This window comes from Sesamum indicum, linkage group LG3 (genome assembly GCF_026168435.1).
Source record: "Sesamum indicum cultivar Baizhima isolate 11 linkage group LG3, ASM2616843v1, whole genome shotgun sequence".
NCBI classification, from domain to species: domain Eukaryota; kingdom Viridiplantae; phylum Streptophyta; class Magnoliopsida; order Lamiales; family Pedaliaceae; genus Sesamum; species Sesamum indicum.
Window position 1 is genome coordinate 28,032,057 of NC_142659.1, and position 23,963 is coordinate 28,056,019.

Sequence of the window (23,963 nt, forward strand, 5' to 3'; positions counted from 1 at the left end):
AGTTTATATAATTAAATATTTTGAATAGTGGTAGATATGATATTTAATTATATTATTTAATAATTTCCATGGCATATATAGTACTTAATTAGTGACTATTATCATAATTATAATCCCCATTACCAGATAATTATATTACTGCTTTCCCATTTGGCTGCATGCAATGTACCTACACTAATATAATACATACCATATATATTTATATCTATTTCGAAAGCAGAAATCTCACCCGCAACTTGCTCATTTTTAAAAGGTACAGTTTCTGTCCCTTGATTCCCATTTCATTACTAACACACAGAAATCGTATTTTATACGTATAAATGTATACATACGTTTATGTATCTATATATATAGTGGAGAGAGAGAGAGAGAGGGAGAGAGAGATGGGACAGTATTTTTTATTAGAAGAGAAATTTTAAGGATTTTGCAGACAAGGACTTATACTTTTGGACTTCCTAATTTGGTAACCTTAAAGTCCAAAAAAAGATACATAGTACTATCTCTGTAGTTTCATTGTTCCACCAATCGCTGTCTGACGCGTGCTGTTGAATTGATCACTAAGCTGCAGTGATTGCATCATATTACTAATTTGCCCTTTCACATATATATCTTATATTTTTTTACACCCATAAAAAGAAAATTCTATTTAGAACTAGTAATGGGGACAACATAATAATATGCCCTATTTTAGTTAGAACAAATTTATATTTTAAAATATTAATTCAAACTTTTTTATTACTTTGATCTTTTTTTTATAAATATAATAATTTAAAAAAAAATTTCTTATCAGATTTCGTTAAATTTAATGTTGATCTCATATATAGTACGAGGTTTCAGATGAAAAATCCCTTAATAGTTCTATTGACGACTTTTTGTTCAGAACTAATAAATGATAAATCAATTGCTTAACTAATAAACTCGTCGCAAATGCTACAAGATGCTTGAGGCACATGATACGAATACGAATCAGATGGAATTTACAATATGATGACAGGACAAATACCTTGCAGATGCTGCAAATACAACTGTTCTTTTGTCATCTCTACCAAGAGCACAACACCAAGCAATTCCATGATGTTCATAAAGAATCTAAACATATTGACTGGTTTGATTTTTAAACAGATTTTCGACCGCGAATTTTTACTCAATATACTACTTCATCCCTCATTTATCATCAACTAAATTATATTTAAAAATATTTTAATTCAAATTAAATTCGATCAAATTTAAATTAATTATAAAACAAATACAATATATTTAGCTTGTAATTAATATTCAATTAATTCAAAAAATAATTAATTATATAATAAATTTTTATATTTATTATGTAATTAATTTGATTCCATCAAATTTGATTGGAGTAAAATTTTTCATAAGTTCTTAATCGTCATTTGATATGACTAACTTGAGGGTGGAGCTCGGCAAGGGGCAAAAAGGTCCATCCGTGAAAAAACCTCGAAGCAGTCGAAAAGCCCACGCGTCAGCCATCCATATGGTGTTGGGAGTAAGAAAATGCGTGCGCCACGTGCACCGAGACCAAAACCACCAGTGGTTTTCCTCCGCACCCGGTTAGGAAAGTGGTATTGACAGTGAGGCCTCCTATTTTTAGGCAACACCACTTTCCAAAAACAGCTGCTGGAAACCTGAAACACAAAAATCTCTTGCAGTTTTGAGTGCAGACCACAAACCCTTTTTTGTCTTGTCACCAGTTACCCTTCCTTATAAATCTCCACTCCCAAGTAAGTTGTCTTTTTTTCCTTTTTTCTTGGAAGATCGTCAAAATATGATATTTATGTGTATATATATAAATAATTTAAATTTCCAATCTTTTTTTAATATTGTTAGTAAAATTAATTTCTTCATTTTTCCGTATCTATGTATTTTTTGTGAGAGAAAACAAGAAAATATAATTTTGGGGTTTGGTGATATATATTGTCATTGTTGTTGAGGTGATTTTATGAAATATTTATTTATTTTAATTTGTGTAAAATTAAAATGCGTATATTATGGATGGATGGATGGGACGGCGTTCGTAGGAGTAATGGGGAGAGGGAAGATAGTGATACGGAGGATCGACAACTCTACGAGCAGGCAAGTGACGTTCTCGAAGAGGAGGAATGGATTGTTGAAGAAGGCTAAGGAGTTGGGCATCCTCTGTGATTCTGAGGTTGGAGTCATCATCTTCTCCAGCACTGGCAAACTCTATGATTTTGCTACCTCCAGGTTCTTCATTTTCTTTAATTTATTTTTTTAATTATTTCCCATGCTTTAATTCATTTTAATTTTAGATATATATACTAATTTTGACATATATATATATACATAAATGGTTCATTTTAATTACGTGTGATCATACTTGGTATTTAATTGTGTGTATTTTATGTTGTTATTTTATGGTATTTAAATTAATTTATTTCATCTGCAATTAATTAATATTTGGTGTGGTGTATAGAATGTAGTCATTGTGATTCTAGTAAGGAAATAGGGGAAATAGTTTTAACAAATATTCTTATAAGATAGATAACTCTCTGTCGTTTCAGTTAAGTTTTTGATGAAAATTACTGTACATGCATATGTACACGCTCATATCATCCTTCATAAAGTTGAGAAATTAACCTATGAATAATTCACTTCTACGTACTATAAATAACCAAAATTGTGGATTCAGGATTGAGAAGGAATAGGATAAGAATAACAATATTATATAACATTTACGGAGATCGATTTAATAGATTATATCGATTCTATATGTCATAAATCTCCCTATTTTGCAAGCCTATAAATTAATACTTAGGCTAAATGTTCTTGTTCGACAGCTTCTTCTGATTTTAAATTAAACTCAAGATATATATTACTGTTAAATAATTCTCTTCTCTGGCAGTTTAAATTTTTAGATGAGGTGATCATTTAACAATTACTTGCACGGCCAGAACAGACTTGATCTGTGCATGCATATTTAGGAACCCATGCAAGTTGTAAACCTGCACTTGTTTGTAAACAGGTTATAGACATTGAAGGCAGTAAATGAGGGGAATTAGTACTTAACCACTACTCAAACTAGAGTATATATATCCATTTGATAGACTAAGGTTTTTAGAAACCCTCTCTGCTCTTTTTGGCTTCTTCCACAATATATATGTTGAGATTGAATTCAGAATATCTGTCTTGTATCAGATATTACAAGAATTTATGATCTTCTGTCATGACTAATAATTATCGTGACTTGAAAAATCATAGTGAACCACGGCTGCACAATTATTCATTGTTGTTTGCACAAGCAAGGCCAATATATTGGCGCAACTAAAAAACAACGACAGATGTTTTAGCTGTGGTTAAGAAACAATATGACAGTTAATACAATATCATGATCGACAAGCCATGATACTATTATTCACTGTAGTTTTTAAGTCGTACCCGTATATAGTATAGGGATTTTTATTTTTATTTTTTTTAGTGAGATGAACTACATTAATTTTCTTAATTATATGCTTTCAGTTTAATAAGAAATAAAATATAGTGGGTCGAAAATTAGAAATTAATACAAAAGAAACAACAGTCTAGTTTATTTTAAGGTTTCATGGAGTTGTTGAAAGGGTGTGCATATATTATATATATTGTGTGTTTATAGTAATAGCTACTTTCTTACCACAAATGTGAATTGTCACAGCAAACATTGTTGAAGTGACAGTACTGTTTGGTTTTTTATGTAATATATGGAAAATCAATGTACGGTGATATGCAAAATTACGCGTTTAGTTCTGCATGATAGGGATTTTAATATATTTAATCATTTACTTCATGAAAATTTTCAAATAATTAGTTCGAAAATTGGAAGTATTCGACGCATTTAATCCTATAACAAAGTTTTCATCGAAAAATAAACAGTAAGGACACGTGCAATGTGCATATCCATTAGTTTGGCTGCTCATACAACTGATGGACACGCGCATTGCACGTGTCTTTGCCGTCTATATTTTAATGAAAGCTTTGATATGGGACAAATTGTCGAATTTTTTCAATTTTAGGACTATTGTGAAAAATCCATAAAACAGAAAACTAGAAGTGTTGAACTCTCTATTTTATGAAACTATAAGTGTAATTTGTCTATAATAATAATTATGATTACTTTAGATAAATACATGTTCGTGTTGTTGGGAAAACATAAGACTTGAACAAAAAGTTGTTATGAAAAACGATGAAATAAAGTTTAATAACATTCACAAACTCGAATTCGGAAAGTGATATTACAATCGGAAATCAAATTAAGTATCAAAGTAGTTAGAATTAAATAATATGAATTAGGTCAGCCTGACAATCAAAATTCAGAAGGATATATCTGATTTCTCTTACAAACAAGAATACAAGTTTAATTAGCAGCGCCATAAAGTTGCATGAGGGCCAAAAATAAAATATGTTCAACTTTTTAGCCAGCAGCATTGCAAGAAAAATAACATTTAATCATAGTTAATTGACATGGTTAATAATAAATAGTCAATCACAGTCCAACAACGATTGTTGACTATAAGTTTTGCAAGGGTAACGCCTACCATCACAAATGTTTTTACCTTGACTTTTAGCTGCGGCAAATAATTTTTTCATTATGAAAAAGTTAGTTTTTTGCATCAATTTTATTTAACCGTGATTAATAATAGTTATTACCACGAGTTTTATATAGCCAAAGCCCTTAATATTATAGTCAATAGTAATTTTTTCTTCGTAGTGTTTCAGTATTTTCAATAATAAAAAGTGAAGTAATGAAGTCGATAAGTATTTATAATTACCTTTTTTCAAAATGGTACTCGAGTTTAACTCAACATTCAAGAAGTGTAATGTTTCTTTAAAAAGAGATAATTTAGCTAAAAAATAACTGAATCTATCAATTTTTTTAATTAAATTCAACAATTAACGTCTTATGTACAAACACAATTTGTTACATAAAATCTATTTTTCATATCTTAATTAATATCATCAAAGTATCGTTCCCCTGGATCATGTTAATTAATGACCAGTTTGAGAAGTATGTTGATTTGATTATAAATATTTTTTAATTAATGTATTTTGGATACATTTTGTTTAATTTGATTATTTCTCCAAACATGAATTTGAACTTATTCTTCTCTTCCACCATTTATGATTATGTATTTGCTTGAGACATTGAACTGTTCATCGGCTATATACCTTCAATTTGTAAATAATTATTTTTTGATAGAACAATTATTGAAAATATGTGTTTATTATTTAGTTTTTTAAATTTGGAGAGAAATATTATATATATATATATATATATGTGTGTGTTTTATTTGTGGAGGATGTTGTAAATTAGGCATAATTGCATTTTTTGGTCTCATCAGATATATTGACTCTCACTTTGGTCCCGTGCTTTATGGGTTGAGCACTTCTAGTTCCAAAACTCTAAAAGTTTGAATATTTTTTGGCTAATGCCATTAAATATTAACAGAGTCGATACATGTTGAGCATGTATTGTTAGTCAACGGTTAAGTGAGGTCAAGAATTGAAACTATATACACGTATATTGTTGTGTGAAAATTAGTTGATAGGTTCATATTATTATAATTAATTGAATAATTCCAACTACGAGTTTATTAAAATATATATATAAATACATATCTAATAGAAAAAAACAATATGAAAAAGTGCAAAATTTTCCTAATGTATCACTAAAATGTTGCATTTTTTATCCCACTAAATAGGAGATGCCCGTTTTTAATCCCCTGATTTATAAATTTGATATATTTAGCCTCAAATCTTGACATTCTTTAGCTATTAACTAACTGCACATTGTCAACACATGACTTTTCTATTAATTTAGCAGCAAAGAATAAAAAATATCCATCTTTCAGAGTCTTAAGGCTGAATGTGTTAAGTATGTAAAGTTTAAGACCGAAACTGAGAACGACTCTTAACTTATGGGATCAAAAGTGTGATTTTACTTAAAAATTATCACGTAATTTGAATTTAGATTACCACCTTTTTTATTTTGATAGTATCCAATATGTATTTAGATTTAAGTTTTAAAATTTGAAGAGAAAAAAAGAAGTCTATTTTATGTTTGTCAAGGATGATGCAAATCATTATATCTTTTGAAATTAAAACCACCACTTTTAATGTTTTAAAATTATTGTTTTATTTTTTTATTGTCCCTCCATTTTTTTCTCATTCATCCTTAAGATCACTAATATGTAAGGTTAGAAACTCAATCATTTTAAGTACACTGATTTTGATCAATAAACTTTTGTTATTTCATAATTATGCTATTATAACCAGAGTATAAAATTAAATTTGTTATAATGCATATTATGCGGGATTATACTGGTATTTCATAATAAACTTTTTCTGATGTTATAATTTTAGCATACATGATACTTTTGTCTCATATACGTACTAGCATGTATTAACATATATGTAATGTTGAAAAATAAACTAAAATCACTTGAAACCAAAGCATATATGAAGTTGATTTGTTAAATATTATTTAATTTTAACATTTGATTTGGAGAATCACTTTGCCAATTTTTCCTCTCAAAGAGAAACGACCACCATAAAAGAAACTAAGACAAGACTAAAAACTCTAAGATAAGAGAATGTGTAAACCATAGACACAAAACGAGGAGGAAAACGCCTACAGTTTAACCATTTTCGAGAAGAGATAGTTGTAATGAAGAGAATTGTCTTAGTAAAATCTAAATAGTAATAGAACAGAAGTGCAAATCAGAAGTTCAAAATCACGTGTGAAAATAGTAAAACGAAAATATTTATACAATCCACTCAAACAATCCTCTTAGCAAAGGAAGAAGACATGTTTTACAGTGAAGAAGGCATAGGTACAAGTTGTTCTGGTTACTAAAGAACAAACAAAAACACATCTTCTTTGGGATATACGATATACAAGTCAATGTATCCAAAAGCATTCTCCATGCCACTTTACTATTTTGAGCAATTGATGCAAATGTATATAAGCAACATATTCAAATAACTATAAACACAACAGAGGATACAACTTGAGTTTTGCACAATTTGTGTACCTGAATTCTTCTATGTCAGGAACAACCTCGCAATGATATTAGTCATGATCCTATTGAGGTATTTCAGCAATACAATTAAGATCACTAGAGTTGGTAGAACCTTTTGTTCGGCTCGTGTCTCAATTTACCGGACCTTGCCACATCCATAAGCACCTTATGCCTGTTTAAATAGGGGGTAAAAAAGAAACAAAGATAGTAATAAAGAGATAAAAATATTTCATCTATTCAGAATATATGAGTCTAGTAATCACAAGGTTGAATAAAAGTAGTGCATCCAAATCAAAATTTTATCTATAAAAGCATTTATATCATGAACAGTAGCATTGCAGATGTGTGTGTGTGCATAGACTTGTATTCCCACAAGTTAAATTGCACTTCTCTATAACATAAAAGCAAACAAAGAATGTAATCCATCTACTTGAATCATGAATAAGAATATTAAATGTTCCTATACAATTAATTGTCATACAAGTGATTTACTTCCATATCAATTGCATGGATTTATAATCATCTACCAAAAGATCTATGGATAAAATACTAGCAGACATATGGTAATATCAAAATTTGAATTTACAAAAGTGTAATATGAACAATATCTTTTATTATCAGTATGTTATTCGTAAGAAAACAAATTATATAGATCTCCAGTTCTCAAAATGAAGATTATCACTATTTCAAACCATCATGCTTAATCAACTCTGTCGGTCATTGCCAATTCATCAACCTTCGTTATCTACTTGTTTGTTTGTCTTCACTGCCCCACCATCACTGGTATACAAAATCAAGCATCACTACTATTTCATGAAAGAGATTTATCGTAGCAAACCTGAATTTGTAATTATCTAAAATCTTCCTGAATTTCGAGTTTTCAACCCAATGACAGATTTCATCTAATACACAAGCCTCCACGAGCTTGCTGGTTTGACTTCATAGGCTCCTCCACGAGGCAAATATTCATATCTAACCCAAAAGTTACTTTCCAAACAACTATTTCTAGTAGGAATCCGAATAACCTTGTTTTCTGATACAAATTATAGGACCGCACTTGCTAGAACAATACCTCCACAGGAATGACGTCCTAGATCACTTACAGTAGTGCATAGAATTTTAGTCTACCTTGTTTGGTTTTTTATTTTCTTTCTCAATTCTCGGAAGAATGAAGCCAAAACATATTTGTTTATACGCATTCATTGCAAATGCTTTAACCATTATTCTCATCTCAAGTATTACTTCATATATATCTAAATATTTTGATATATATATATATGCATATGTTTACAGTTTTTTAATTAATAACTAAAAGATAATATATTTGTGTAGTAATGCATTGATTTGACATTACTGAAAAATATAATTATAAGTGAAATAAAAATGTATTGATTTGACACCATCTAAAAATAAAACTATCAATTTCATTCAAATAAAAAAATTATATAAATTTGACACTACTAACAATATAAATACAATCCATCAACTAATTCAAACAATTTTGATTTTCGCACGAACAAATTTGGATATAGACTTGAAAACTGAAAATTAAAAATGAAAACAAAACCAAACATAGACTCGTTACGGGATTATAATTATGTTTAAACTATGACCCAAATATAGTATATATTAATATAATCACAAGGGTGATAGGCTTATGCTTACTAAAATAACTATAGAGGCAAATGCTGTATTTACAAAGAGGTTCAAACTTATGTGGGTTTTACAAAAATGAAGAACATAAACAAATAAATAAAACTTGACTTGTCAATATGGGTGTGGATGCATTAGAAATTACAATGACAAGATGACATTGGAAAAGCTACATCATGGACAGAGAGAGATATGAAGCTAGGGGTATCAAATAGAATTAAATATATTCTCATTAAAGTAGTCCTAAAGAATTTTCTATGCAGGCTGTTATGTGGAAACTTTTTTGTTTTTGTTTGTATTTTAACTCTGGAGTTTCATAAGTAAAACATTATGCAACCTATAAAAATCAAAATCTATCAGACAATAGACTAGGGATAAAATATATAAACCGAACAAAGGTGTCCCAATTCCATATAATAAAGATTTTACAAACAAAACAAATATTAACCAAGGCAATTAGCCTTTTTTTGCAGTTGCTTAACATAATTGAGAATGACAATCGTCTTCCTCACCCCTGGTTTCCTCCTATTACGTGAAAGAGTGTTTTAATTGATCAATAAAACTTGAAAGAACATCATTGTTTTGGAAACGAATTAATGCAAAGTGATCATAATGTTCCCAAGTAGTTTGCAATAAAAATTTTCAATAATTGCCTTATATTTTAAGAAAATCTTGATAGTAGACATCTTACTACCTAGTTACATGCATGTATTTTAGTCGGTACTTGAACTCATCAATTTTAACAAGTTTAGTAGAATTGAGAGAAATTCGACCAAACAAAGATGATTAAACTATAGCCTATCAATTTTAGCATTCAATCAAACCACAAGATATAATGTTACAATATGATCTAGCCATATCACAAGCGGCGCGTTCGAATCTTTAAAAGTTTTATTTCAAGGAATACATTCAAGAGAGATACTACTTTACAATACCAAGAAACAATTATGATGGAACTGTTAAAGGTCATTCCTAATACACTTAACATTGGAGTACTGCTCAGGTGCATTTATATCTCAAACAGGATTTACACAAATGTTTAGTCTTAGAAAACAAAGGGAATACCAACATTTTATAATTTGATATGATGGTTGATTTGTCCCATAACATATAATACAATACATTCTTACTATTATGCAAATCCTATCATAATTCGAGATTGATCTTCAATCACATATTGGTGTCACATTTTAGCACATCACCACAATTTATGATTCACATATGAAAATCTACCCAAATTATGGTGAATTGTCTATGTTAAAGCAAGTTTAGTTAACTTGTAAGCAAATAAAAGGAAAGAACAAATAGTTTCTTTAACACATTTCCTACCCATCATCTGGTACAAATATCCGTTATCTTATGCAAATAAATAAACAAAGACACTTGTATCAATCGGTCAAATTAATTAGAACCACCTACATATCAGTCACCCACAGTAATTTAGTTACTAGAGATTTATTCTTGATAATTAAGATCAATAATTATTTTGTCATTGCAATTCATCTCATGCTCATTCTACCATTTGAAAATTTTCTAGCTCTACTAATCATTCTTACTTTGCCCACGTCTTGAATTATCGCTAATAAATCCTAATCAGCACAAAAAAATTGGTCCCTCACACCAGTTTATGTAGTCTGACTTCTTCCCTTCATAACCAAATTGCTTGGCTGCCTACAGAAATTCTCTGCCAATCATTGGATATTTCTTTTCTTTATTGTACAACTAAGGAAGTGAATGTTTATAAATTAGTGAAGTCTCATATGAAACCAACCACATATGAGGGGAAGCTTTCTTCAGAAACTATCTCCAACAAAAGCTTTTTTTATTTGTGTGATCTCGTTTTGGTCAAGTGACTTTGATTGCCTCGGATACTTACTATAAGTAGAAGAGCTGAAAATTTGTGAAGAATAACCAGTGATATATAGCATCACTGAAACAGTTTTGAGATGATTTACATGTGCCAATTATGTATTTGAGTGATGCTAAAATATAACACCAACGAGCAATAGAAGATCCAATATAAATAAGAATTTACACCAGATTTTACTGCCAGAGAAATAAAAATACAATTGTAGGAGCTTATGAGTGGCAATTTGCTCATTGTTTTGACGTCCTTCCAGACTTCATGCCCTCAGCTAACTTGGTCATTGTGCTATAAAGACTAAGCTGAGTGAGTTCATAAATAAATATTGTCCTATCATCACTACTTATTTCCTTACTTAGGATTTCACCACTTTGCTTGCCCCTTTTAACATAATCATACCACACACATAGTATAAAAGAAAGAAATTAGCGGAACAAAAGAACAAACCATATTTTAAATGCACCACCACAAACCAATGGTACTCTGATTTAAGTTATATATCAAGTTCAATTAGAGAGAAGCAATTCTTAACACAAATACCATATTTTAAATTCTAGTAAAACTTTATCTCATAACAATAGCTTTCCTTGTAAAATATTTGATGGTCTTAGTTTGTCTTAGCAAGATTGGGCACATTAAAATATACCAATGGTATTTATCATATTTAATTAAGTTCCTTACCTTACCTGAAGATACATATTCCTATCCAAGTACATTTTGAAATTATCCCTTCTTTAACCTACAAAAGGTTTATATACAAACAAATTCAAATGTCAAGTGACAGTAATCATGAATAACCTGGCATACTATGAGCAATTGTATTATATGAATGTTAAAGAAAGAAACATAACATCATCTTATATGCCCTAGGCTTAATTTATCTACAATTTCCACCTTTTAAGGAATGACCATATAGTCTAAAAGCTTAAAATGTTTTAAAAAATTATTTATTTAGTGAATGTCTTACAATCTTGCGTAAAGGAAAAAAAATTACAATATCCTTCTTGAACCTATTATATCTCTTCATGTATGGACATGGAGCAACAACAAAACTTGACATAGGACTTTTAATCGTTGCAACTAAATTAAATCAATGTATCATATAAGGATAAAAGGTCTAAGAGAGGCAGAATTTGTTCATATGGCATCTTCAACACCTAAAAGAGAGGTATCATATCATATATAGATCTCCAAATCCGGTTACTTTTAAGAAAATTGGTCTAGTATGAGATCGACCTATTTAAGTTCAGGGATTTTTCTCCAATCCAAAAGTCGGCTCTTGGACTTGTGTTACTTCAGACGATAAATAGGGTTTTGAGACGCTGACAGTGTTGAAGACACTTCATATTTGGCATAGATAAAAAGATAAATGGAGATTCCAAGAGTTATTAGAGTAATACACATCACATATTTGAGCTGCAGAAGATCATCATAAAAGGAAATTTTGTCCTATTTTTTTTACAGTATGAAGTCAGTCATTGAACGATACAATAAAGCAAAAGAAGGCCCTCACCAGATGGCAAATTCGACTTCTGAAGCCAAGGTAATCTTCACAGTTCACAACCAAATATAGGAAGTATACCTTCAACTAATAGCAAGACATGGATGAGTCTCCTACATTTTACATCATTTTTCATGATATATTCTTTAAAATTTTTGCACCATATGGGTGAGGCAGTATTCTACCAGACCTTCAAAAGAAGAAATTTGGTTTTCACATCAAAAGAATGGAAGATAGACATCAGCTGATAGAAGAGGAAAAAGTAAGAATTATGTGGTGCAATTACCAATTTATAATAGTATCAAAGTTTTGAGATTCCATTGCAGATCTTGAAAATGTTTATAAACAATATCATATATAAATTTGTAATATTCCAATTGATGTTGAAACATTCATCAATATGTCACATTCTTATATTTTTCCACTTCATCATTTTTCAAAGTCGAATATTACTCTCCCGAATGCCTGTGAAGATGATTTGGGTCAAACTTCCAGTCAAATGTTTCCATTGGTTCATCTCCTTGTAAAGAGCTAGACCCTCTAGCAAATAAGTTAACACTGAAAAGATATTTCCAGTGAATGATTCATAATTCTCATAGTTTTCATAATTCTTACTGTATATACTTTCATTCCATATCCATAAAATGATTTATAATTTCCCACAGTTTTTATAATCTTAGTGTGTATATTTTAATCATATCCTCATTGAACAGAAATCCATCCTAGACTTGCTAATGTCACACAGCATGATCACAGTTATTTTAGATTGCGAAAATATTGCATTGCAATACTCTGGTATTACCTGCATTAATTTCTTATGGATAGAGACTTCAGCTTCAGTACCCCACTTTTTCAAGCAGTTACCTAGTTAAACAAGTAGGTCAAAATGAAATGCTTAGGCATAGGCAAGCACATAATTGGAGAACCATATAAGTAGTTCCATCAAAATGTCATATTTAAAAGCACAATTAGCTAGAAATTGTACATAAATTTCCTCAATTATTGGCCAGTTCACTCAGCAACACCAAGTTCCTCTATCTCAAATTAAATCATCACTAGGAACTCATTGACTAATCTTATGGACATTCCATATATTTGTTGGAAAAACAGATCAAAGATGCATTGTCTTTATCTTTCAGAATCAGAAATCCAATACTTTGAACCATTTATACACTATTCCACAGAATCTGAGTGAATAACAAATGATGTCACTGAACTTGACAGTATTGGCAAAGGGAAGCAGCCATGCTGAGGCAACAATTACAGAGCTTGCAAGAGAATCATCGGTAAATTTATTTTTCCTTTTGGCACTGAAAATACTTGCAGACAAAAAATAAAAAGAATAATCACGCATTCACACTCATTGAGATTGCACATTTTATCAACAATCATTATCCCTAAACTTCGACCATGTCTGGCAAGCACTTGATTGCAACATTAACCTTTCAATGCCCATAAGGTTATGCACCTAATTCCCAAGAAATATCCTCTGTAAATTAATGAGTTCTGAAGCACTCAGATCAATTAATTGATATAATTGAAATGGAAGGATAACAAGCCAAAAGATTATTGGAAGATCATAGAGACTAAGGAAACTAGTTCACAACTAGCCTAGATGATCTCAAGTCACTTATCATTATCTCAGGCATTTAATGGGTGAGGAGCTTTCTGGTTTGAATGTCAGAGACCTACAGAACCTGGAGAAACAACTAGAAATGAGTCTACGGGGTGTTCGTATGAGGAAGGTTTGAAACTTTTTTTAATACAATGAATTCTTAAATCATATATACCTCAAAAGATATTGACATTATTTCAACTCTTTGTAGGACCAGGTCTGCATTGATGATATACAGGAATTGAATCGAAAGGTCCAAGCAGGATAATTAAATAAATTAAAGAATGTCAGTATTACTCGTATACGAGAATTTCATGAAGTTTCATGAAATTTTGCAGGTAAACCTGATCCGCCAAGAAAATGTGGAACTGCATAAGAAGGCAAACCTAATTAATCAAGAAAATATAGAGTTGTATAAGGTAGTGTCGTAGACTTAAACTACAAATTTCAACTGAAGCTCAAGTATTCATTTGAAGCCCTATTCCTGACATAGGTACGTTAGCTTCTTTACTTACACAATTACCATGATGCTTACATTTCAGGCTTATGGAAAACGGGATGCGACAAGAGCAGATAGTACATCACTAATTACTAATAGTTTAAGCATCAGCGACGACCCACATGCACCTACCCGTCTCCAGCTTTGCCAACCACAGCAAGAGAATTATGAAACACTGTCAGGAGCTACAAAACTGGGGTAATTTCTTATCCCCTAAATTCAAAAATTTATCAAAAAGATTGAATGCTATATCCATCTAAGCCTTAATTTGAAAAATTGCAGCAGACTACAACTGGAATAGCAAATTCCTAAGCTTCAAGGATGCCACCTATATCTACTGAGAAAGGACCCATAGTTGCAAATCTGGTGTAAATCTGTTGAAAGTGGTAAGAACCACATGCTATCAGTAAGTAAAAACATGAGTACAAGAAGCTCCCGTATATGTCAAATTCAGAAGACTTTAAAGAAAGATGTAGTCTATAAATTATTCACAAGAAGAAATAATTGAATGTGTTGGACACAAGTCTCAGATTTTTTAGTTATTTCCATACTCATTATAGATATTCACAGTCAAATCTAAAAAAGTTCACACATGATAATGGATGTATTACATAGATTAACTAGATACCAAATACACGAAATCTGTGAAGAGGAATTGCTAATGAAGTTTCACAAGAAAGCATCATCAATGATCCCTAACCTGGCAGGGGGTGCAATAAGACCAGAAAATGTCAGGTGTGCACAGCATAAGGATGCTCATGAGATATGTCCATAATTACCTGTTTGCTTTATTAACTCAACAAAACTATTTGGCAAGTTATGTCTCACATTTGATGATATAACAGGCACTTTACAAGATCTTTACCTGTCCTAAAAAATGTTAGTTGAGAATTTTATCCATTAACTAAATTTGGATTCAAAATTTCTGCAGCATAGCAAGCAAATCCATCTTTTGGATGAAACATAGAGACGAATGAGCTAAGAAACCATACACTAATCTAAAAATATACGCAGATTAAAGTTGAAGATAATAATATATATCCAGTAAATGCCCATAGTCCATTGCAAAATCTGCCAGAGCTTATCAAACAGTCTGAATATTTAGACCAGCACTGTGATCAACAAGATCAATCCAAATTCATTGATGACAAATTTTAACTAATACATTCTCACTGTGTGTCATACTCCATACATAGCTAATAGCATCTGCACGCATGCATATTTACATTGAGATTCCATATAACCAATAAACTGAACTAAGAATAACATTGAGAAGCGCATATACAAGAAGAGAACAAACCTAATGAAGCTGGAAATGTAATCCCAAATGCTTATGACTATAAAACACAATTAGCCAGCCTTGCCTAGGTATATGTAGCATGCCATTTTAACAGTCAATTGCAATGATTCAATATCCAAGTATCTGATAATTCGAAGTCACGTGTATTTTACAAGGAACAATTCATGTAACAAAACTATCCAGTTCAGGGATCATGCAAGACACATGAATTATCATGCTAGAACCAGAAAACATAAATGATGCCTAAAATTTCACACTAGTACTGGAGAAAGAAAAGCCATACATTGAGAAAAGAAAATATTGACGCCACAAGACAAAGGAGAGGAAGAGTGGGTGTAGTTACAATGATCCCAAAATATGTACTTCATTAACATTTCAGTACAGAGTATTTGAACACTGGATGAAAACAATGTCAATAAGTTTTAGAGTACCTGAACAGCTCCCATGAAAGAGATACTGCAAAATACTTCTGGTGCAATAATATTTTTACTTGACGGCATTGTCCAGTTCATTCACTTCTGTAATCAGAAGAAAAGAACAGTTACTACACCAGAAGAAATGAACCTAAGAAATAGTTCGAACAATGTTTCCAATTTTCTAGGAAAAGAATTGCACACATTGGTAATTTAGAACATGTACACTTTCACTCTAGTAGAAGAAAATGAACCTGAGATATGGGAGGAACAATTTTATCATTTCTTTCAGGTTAAAAAACTTAAAGATATCGGTAATTGGCCACAAACTACAAATTGTTGGAGACTAAGATGATAACCACATTAAGAGTTATATGTTGAAAACAGTATACAGTTGCGGACAGACACAAAGTTTCGAGAAATCCTGAATGGAAAAGATCTATTTGTGAATTGAGTCAAAGGCTGACTTCCTAAAACATTTAACCGCGGAACTCATAATATCAATCGAAACAGACAAGAAAAGATAGTTACACTGGAGTGACTAGACTTGAATATGTTAATCACTTATCAAATATAGATAATTTTCTCATAATAGACATTAAGAAAGAAACGTGGAATAAATGGCTTTGAAATCCCACTGAAAGCATGCTAAAACCGTACATAAATGTCCAAAACCTATCTGGACTATGGAGGCTACTTGACCAGATGGCAAGCCCCAGTTGACAAAAATAATTTTCATATCTGAGGCTGTCTGTAATATATACTCCATTTCCTATATTCTATCATAGGATTTCTATCAAATTGGTGGTTTGATATTTTGCTTAGTGTACTGAAGGAAAAGTGACTTTGACAGTATATTTGGTGCTAATTCATGAATTCCAGAAAAAGAGATAATCAGGATTGATGCAAATAAGTTGGGAGTTAAAGCCACCTAGGGGTATTCTAGCATTGCAGTACTGTGGAGCTGCAACTGAATAGAAATCAGTGAGCCAGAGCTGCGGCATCAAAGGTGCTGCAAAACAAGTGATCCAGAGCTGTGGCATCAAATGTCTAGTGCTGCAGCACCAGAGTCCTGGATTAATGGGCACAGCGGTATTGCAGGCTTGCAATTCTAGAGTTGGGGCGTGGGCACGTCTTCCTAAGAGGATTCTGATTCTTTTAATATTCAGATTTTCCTGCTTTAACATGACTCGATAACCTGTAAATAGAGGGTCTAGAATGGGAGAAAAACAGGAGAACAAATCCACGACAGAGATCTGGATAAAAGAAAATAGACCTATGAAGAGATTGAGATCAACTTTCAAGAATGATCATCATATCAAGATGCTTTATGCTGCTGCTTCTTTCTCAACTCAGGATTGTGGTGAATATCAGATGTTACTTTCTTCATAATGTTTGATTCATATGGACTGGATTTCTTAATTACGGATTTTGATGTAACTTAAATTCTTACTATTATGTTTATTCTTTTAAACACACAGTTTATCAGAACTTTCACATCTGCAGCAGAGAGAGTTTATCAAAACTTTCAAATCCTTAGCCAACATTTGATTGTTTTGTTATCATAATCAGTGCAGGGGAAAGTTTAAAAGGAACAGTTGGAATAGAAACAAAGACCTAATTTTCTGTAGAATTTGATTGAATGTCCATTGGTTTACATGACAGAGTGATGCTTATTATTGTTCAAATGGATAATAAATATTGGTTGTCACATTTGGCATAACTTGGGAAAGCATACCAATATTCAACTATTGTATAAATCATTAAATTGTGATTGTTAGTCTGAAAAAATTGAAGTGAAATGATTCAAGTGCAATAAAAATGCATTATTGGTCTTCTTGGTAGTGTTTTATGTTCTTATTGAAATTAAATTAGTGAACTTTGTTTTTATAAATTAATTTAATTGCACCGTGTTTCATTGGCATAAATAATAATAGAGTTAAGAAATTATAGCAATAGGATACAGTCTTTGAGGGAAAAATACCTTGTTCATAGCTTATTAATTATCCAATTTCACGTACATGTGAATTTGCCAACTAAGGCCGACAAACTTTAATTAGAGGGCAAAGACCAAAACAATAAGGTTACTTCTGATAGAAGGATTTCAAATGACTCCATATTACAAGAATTTGCCATTATTGATATTCCAAAAACCATAGTGTAAAATGAGAATTAAAAATTTTGTAATCCTTTATAATCTAAAATTATTCTAACAACTTTTATTAGTATTTTGAATTCCTCCCTCAGAAATCTAGTCATGGCAATGGGTCCCTATAACCTGGGGCCCCACATCCAGCCTGCCCTAAATGGGGCGGGATCATAGAGGTCCTTAGAAATAAGTCAGTATTAAGTCGCCGTTTCTATTTAACAACTAGATGACTCTACTAATCAAAATTCACAAAATTTGTTGATATTAGCAAAAAAATTAAACGAATATCTATATTTACCCCAATTTACTTAATATTAATTTATTGCAAGTTAAATAACCAAACTACTATTTCACATCTTCATATGCTAATGCATAGGAGGAGGTATATCTTCAACCCTTATAAAGGTAGTTTAGCCAAAAAAAGATTTATTTGAATTGTAATAAATCAGTACTAAGCCAATCAGGGATAAATATGAAACTTTATCTAATTCTTTTCTAGTATCAGCAAATTCAGTGAATTTTCACTAACGGCCCCTCCCTCTATTTATTAGATAAAAACAACCACTAGATGTAATAAATATAATTTTTCAAACCACATGGGGCTTACGTGCAACTATACCAAACCTCAAGACAATACAATGTAATTATCACAAATTTTAAGACTAATTCAATAATTAAAAAATCAAAATTTACCAAAAACTTAAAGAAAAAGCCATTAAAGAAAATTAGAAAGGAATAGTAAGAAACCAAGAAAGAAAGAAAAGAAGAGTGAGAGACGATGAATATAAAAGAACAATCAGATAGAAAAAATGAACAAAACCAAATGTGCCAAAGAAAGAAGAAAATGAAAGGCATACATGCCGAGAGATGAACAATGGAGTGGCTTTTAAGAGAGAATAGGATTTCTTCCCTCAATTTCCATCAAAAAATATCTGACTAATTTAATTTGCACTCAGAAAGGTGCAACATGGGTTCGTCACGACAGAAAAATGCGTGTGCCATAAGTAAGGCTAGTGCCAATTTTTAAGAATTGGACGGGTTCAAGCCATCCGCCATTTGCCATGGCTCCTCTTTAACAATCGTGATAGCTTCAAAGAAACTGCTTGCATCCACCCTTATATTTCTTTGTATTCTATATACACAATTGTGACCATAAAATCAAAAGTTTTTATAAAGTCAAAGAAGTTTCCCTTAAAGCAAAATACTTCATACTCTTTCTTCCTCAAATTAGCATCTTTCTACATGGTTTGGTTCACTATTTCTATGCCCATGTGAGTATAAATCTTAAAGTGTATAACCAATTTCCTGGATGCACAAAATTTTAAATTTTGATTTTTTTAAGTCTAATTGCCTACATTACATCTGGTCTCTATTAGTTACACTCATTTTCTCATGCCAACCTTATGAAGGAAACATCTATATAGCAAGCTCTTAAACAAGTACACTGAGAACAAACCCGACCAAGTCTCTAGAAGAAGGTAGGATCAAAGTTTAAAAAACCAAGGAGAAGGACTAAGTATGGGTATTGGTCGAACTTGACTATACTTGGCCACTGGCAACATTATACTTAGTCAACTCCTAGGTAAACCAAACTATACAAATGGAATGCAGCCACCGTAAACTCTACTAATGGGACAATTGACAAACTTATCTAGACTACTATTATATGCACTATACTAGCCTTGTAGACTCCGACAAGCCAATTGAACAAGTCATTTAGTACTTCTGTATAAACAAGCCAGTTGAACAGCCATTTTAGTACCTTTCGTTTGAAAAATCTTATTTTTATTCAATATTAATAGAAGGTAATTCATTGTCTTTAGGTATTATTATTTACTTCAGTTGATCCTTAAGTCATATGTAACTTCAGGATATTGTTTGACAACCACCACGAAGTAGGTCTATGAGGCTTTACTGCAAGTCAAATAATCATTGAGATAGGATATTCTCAAATAATCATTGGGATAGGATATTAATAATCCAATAGATATACACATATGTATGTTCATGAGGAGAATGTCTTGTTTTGTTGACAAAGATGATGCTAGTACATAACACAAGTGCATATGAGTGGGTATTTCTTAGAGAACAATTCATTGAAAAGCTCAGTTAAGGTCCTAATTGGAAATAACTAATGTCGAATAAGAAACTTTTATGTCATGCTAGGCAACTAATCCTTTGACTTGCAACACAATAATAATATTATTCATGAGTTGTTGTATTTGTTTACACTTTCGCTTCCTTGAAAATCACAAAAAGTTTATTTAGATGTGATTCGTCAGATATAATGAGTGTTTGTGAAAATAAAGCTAGGCTCTAACACAATAGATAATTGACATCCAAGCCCATGAGGAGACAAGATAATAGAAAGTCTTTTACCATATTTAAAGCATAGTTGTTAAAGAGATCATAGCACAAAGGTTCCCCTAGAGCTATGGCGCGTGCCTTTCTAACGCACGGAGCATATGTACATATATAAATTATATATTCATATATCAATAATGCACAAAATAATTAAATATAGACACTATAAATTATTTTAACCATTATACCACAAAAGAAAAATGTAAAAACTAAATTTAGGGAAAATGAAGAGATCCAAAAATGCAAGATCATTAAGCAAATCCTACATGAACATTATAAAAACGAACAAACAAAAAATATCTATTACTTTGACTCCATTTTTCCCCATCATCATTCTTTTCATCGTCTCTATCAATGTTAGATTTGTAGCAATCAGCAATGAAGTTAATTTCTTTTTCCTCTTCATCAATAACATGAAGACTTTGTGTAGTGGATTTAGAGGAAGTAGAGACTTTTTTTTCCTTGGCTTTAATAAAGATGCCTTCTATATAGTACTTATTAGTTCTTTTGAAGGGTTTCACTTCTTTCTTTTCGTTTTTCATTTCTAGGTTTTCGAATTCTTTTAAAGAAATTTAAGTCAAAGAACCCAGCCTTTACTTAAATTGGTGAAGCCCATTCTTTTAAAAGAATTGGACTTTGTCCAGTTTTTATTCAGCCAGCCTAAGAAAGGTTGGGCTGAAAAAAGGCGCACCTTGCAAGATGGCGTTGAGCTTGCACAATGGCGCGCCATTTACAACTAAGGTTTAAGGTAAAAGGAAAGTTCTTGTATAAGCTTTAATGCACTTTATGTAAGAGAATAAACCAACAAAAAATAACTCAAATTTAGTAGGGAACTAAGGAAAGCCACCCCTAAGAAAACTTAAGAACATAAACATGGACGAACACTTTTTTGTTTGTGATATGTTACCTTTATCTCTTGTCTCTACCCTCCTATATGTTGTGAGCTTTATTATTATTCTTTAGTCAAGAGTTGGAAAAATCACCAAGTGTTACATCACATTCTCGGCATTGCACTGAAAGAGCTCAAGCAACAAATTATCAAATTCAACCTTCAAAAATCTCAAGTGAGCATTCTATGTGTGGAACACCTTTGGAGAAGGCACACATGAAACTCTAAGCAACTTTAAGACATAGGGTATAGCGATGCCTATTATGGTAGATTGTTGTCCTAATCTATTAGTACCCAGTGCCAAGCATGGGTTAAAGCTGTAGCACAGGCTACCACTTCAGTTTCATTTATTCTAATCTGATATTTTCCTTTGCATTTTAAATACTCACCACGTGTATATTGAAGCAATAAGCAAATGTAGAGAAGGAGAGTCACTATACACTTGATGTGCACTATTATGTGGGATGCATAATAAAACACTTAATCAAATTCAAACTGCAAAACAAACGAAATAAAGGAGTTAAACCTAGACGTATAAGCCCACGAGCAAATGTAGAAATGCTGATCATATAATTCACAAGACTGGCACGTGAAAGAGAAAGATTTCTCACTAAGGTAAAAGTTTCATGCTTTCAAACAACAAAGACAGCCAAAAGTAAACAAAAGGGTCAGGTAAAAATTGATCTGCACACCAAAATAGAGATAATAACACACCGCAAAAACATCATCACGTCGCCCTAACTGACCCCAAGAGTGCACATCCGAACACTGGGCTTTCATTCACCTGCTCAAATTTTCAATAGAGGAACGAATTAAAACATCTGAACTAGGTCAAAACAAAAGCTGTGCAGCGCATCCTTAACCCAAAACAAAGAACTTCTGGCAAATAAAAATCATAAAAACAACAGTCCCGAGCACAGAAATAGTCGAAACCACCAAAAACAAAGAAAAAGAACTGACCGCCCGCGAAGAAGGCACTCGAAGGACAGGAGGGTTCCCGAAAAAGCGCTTAAATTGTGAGAAAAACAAGAAAGAAGACTCGAGTGACATATCCAAGATATTTCAAAAGAGCAACGGTGGCGTGTCATGAAAATGGCAGCAAGAAAGAGAGAAGGGTACGTGCCGGAGAGGAGGAAGAGAGAGAAACAAGAATGGTGTACGTGTGTTTCTCGATGGGGAACACGAAATGTTTGTAAACCTAACTGAGGGCCAAAATATCAGAGGGTTGATGATGTTGACACCTACGGGATGCTCAAAATATCTCCCCACACCAAAAAATATCGCATCAATGCACCCTCCCGCGTCTTGTCTTTCGGGGTCTTGGGCATAAAGCAACGTTGGAAGATATTTTGAGACAGGTCTGCTGTTCTATTTGTGCTACGTACCAAGAAACATATAATATCATTATTTTATTACAAAATCGTATGAAAGAAGATGATTTTTGTTTTTACAAAAAATAATTAATATTTGAGGATCACTTTTCTTCGAATTTCGAAAGATGCCCACCAATGATCAACCGGAGGCATCTTTCCAGGCTTTTCTTGACGGTGATTGGTGATATGATACAGATTGCCCCTTGCAAATATGAGAAATTCACAGAATTACCATGTAATAAATAGAAAGAAATAGAATCAAATTGTACGACAAGTGTGTTGCACTGATAATCGAGTGTATGGTATGAGATGAGTGACTGATCATGACATGTAGGATCGTTTATTATATGATTCAGTATCTAGATAAAAGTAAAATGACAGGACAAGTCAGTTTGATTAAAATTCCTAAATAAATTATGAACTAATCATATTTGATGAAAATGAGTTTGTAAATATGATATTACACTTGTCACGTTGGGTCATAAAAAAGTAATTTATTTTAATGCCTTGTCATAAAAAATAAAAATAAAAATCAATTCAAAAATAGGTAGGATTTTGTCGAATTTTACAATGTAATATTTCCAAAATACTTCTCAAGCTTTTTATTATAATTTCATCATTTATCTTTTTTAATTAAAGTGCCTTTTAGATCAAACTTTAGGTAAGTAATCTGTGATCATTTTTCATATGTGTCGTGTTACTTTAAAGTAAAAATTACATATAACAAAGATACAAAGAGTGAACAAGAAAAAAGAAAAACAAAAACAAAATCTTTGCCTGATATTATTATTTTTTTTTTGGGCATTTTGATAATTTCATTAAATTTTATTTAATATGTTTATTGTTTCTTTCTATCAGAAACGAGAAAGGGTATTTAAATACCTCTACATTTGTTTTACTCAATTAGTAATGTTTTACAAATTTCATAATTGTAATTTTTATTCTAAAAAAAATATATTTATAATTAGATCAAAAATCTTTGAAAGTGTGAATGTAATTTACCCGAATAGGTATTTGGAATTTTATCCACTCATGAATTAGAGGGTGTTTGGAATCAAATATCATAATTTATAAACCGTTGAGAGTGTTCCGCATAATAAGTTATTCATTCTGTAATTATGATAGGAAGAAAAAGGTCAAATTGTATATTACCTCCCTGTATTTTTAAAATTTAATTAAAAATCCCCCTGTCTTTTAAAAATAAGCAATCCCCCTCTATCTCTTAAATATAACACACTTGCACCTCACTGTTAGTTGAAGTTGACGCTGTTAATTTTTTGTCAAAAGGTTGTTATGCCCTTATTTATTAGAT

The 23,963-nt window shown here is 31.5% G+C and overlaps 1 protein-coding gene and 1 long non-coding RNA gene across 20 annotated transcripts; one reads left to right on the top strand and one right to left on the bottom strand.

The window, feature by feature from the left end:
* The first annotated feature begins 1,587 nt into the window (after window positions 1-1,587).
* LOC105159047 (MADS-box transcription factor 23) lies at window positions 1,588-14,686 on the top strand. Of its 3 annotated transcripts, XM_020692905.2 has the most exons (9): window positions 1,588-1,739; window positions 2,037-2,223; window positions 12,013-12,091; window positions 13,274-13,335; window positions 13,695-13,794; window positions 13,876-13,917; window positions 14,003-14,083; window positions 14,207-14,361; window positions 14,446-14,686. In XM_020692905.2, exons 2-9 carry the CDS (start codon window positions 2,042-2,044, stop codon window positions 14,462-14,464), a joined length of 720 nt encoding a protein of 239 aa, XP_020548564.2. In that variant the 5' UTR covers window positions 1,588-1,739; window positions 2,037-2,041; the 3' UTR covers window positions 14,465-14,686. The 3 variants fall into 3 exon arrangements, with proteins under 3 accessions (XP_020548564.2, XP_088735124.1, XP_020548565.2); XM_088878998.1 differs by lacking the exon at window positions 1,588-1,739 and having other exon boundaries at window positions 1,758-2,223; XM_020692906.2 differs by lacking the exon at window positions 1,588-1,739 and having other exon boundaries at window positions 1,760-2,223; window positions 14,449-14,686.
* On the bottom strand, window positions 6,751-22,628 carry LOC148788856 (uncharacterized). 17 transcript variants are annotated; one of them, XR_016064810.1, is made up of 8 exons: window positions 22,239-22,616; window positions 21,993-22,062; window positions 15,895-15,981; window positions 13,962-14,032; window positions 12,852-12,913; window positions 12,062-12,136; window positions 11,235-11,287; window positions 6,751-7,203 (listed from the first exon to the last, which is right to left on the bottom strand). It is a non-coding gene; the product is annotated as an uncharacterized LOC148788856 (long non-coding RNA). The 17 variants fall into 17 exon arrangements; XR_016064813.1 differs by lacking the exon at window positions 13,962-14,032 and having other exon boundaries at window positions 11,230-11,287; window positions 22,239-22,605; XR_016064826.1 differs by lacking the exon at window positions 12,062-12,136 and having other exon boundaries at window positions 13,962-15,981.
* Between the last annotated feature and the right edge of the window lie 1,335 nt (window positions 22,629-23,963).

What these genes read in the sequence shown, in the direction of transcription:
- LOC105159047 (XM_088878998.1), top strand. Translation starts at nt 1,958, where the DNA reads ATGAAATATTTATTTATTTTAATTTGTGTAAAATTAAAATGCGTATAT. An exon ending in TATGATTTTGCTACCTCCAG is followed by an intron (nt 2,224 to 12,012) that starts GTTCTTCATTTT and finishes TTTTTTTTACAG; the next exon opens with TATGAAGTCAGTCATTGAAC. An exon ending in AAAATATAGAGTTGTATAAG is followed by an intron (nt 14,084 to 14,206) that starts GTAGTGTCGTAG and finishes CTTACATTTCAG; the next exon opens with GCTTATGGAAAACGGGATGC.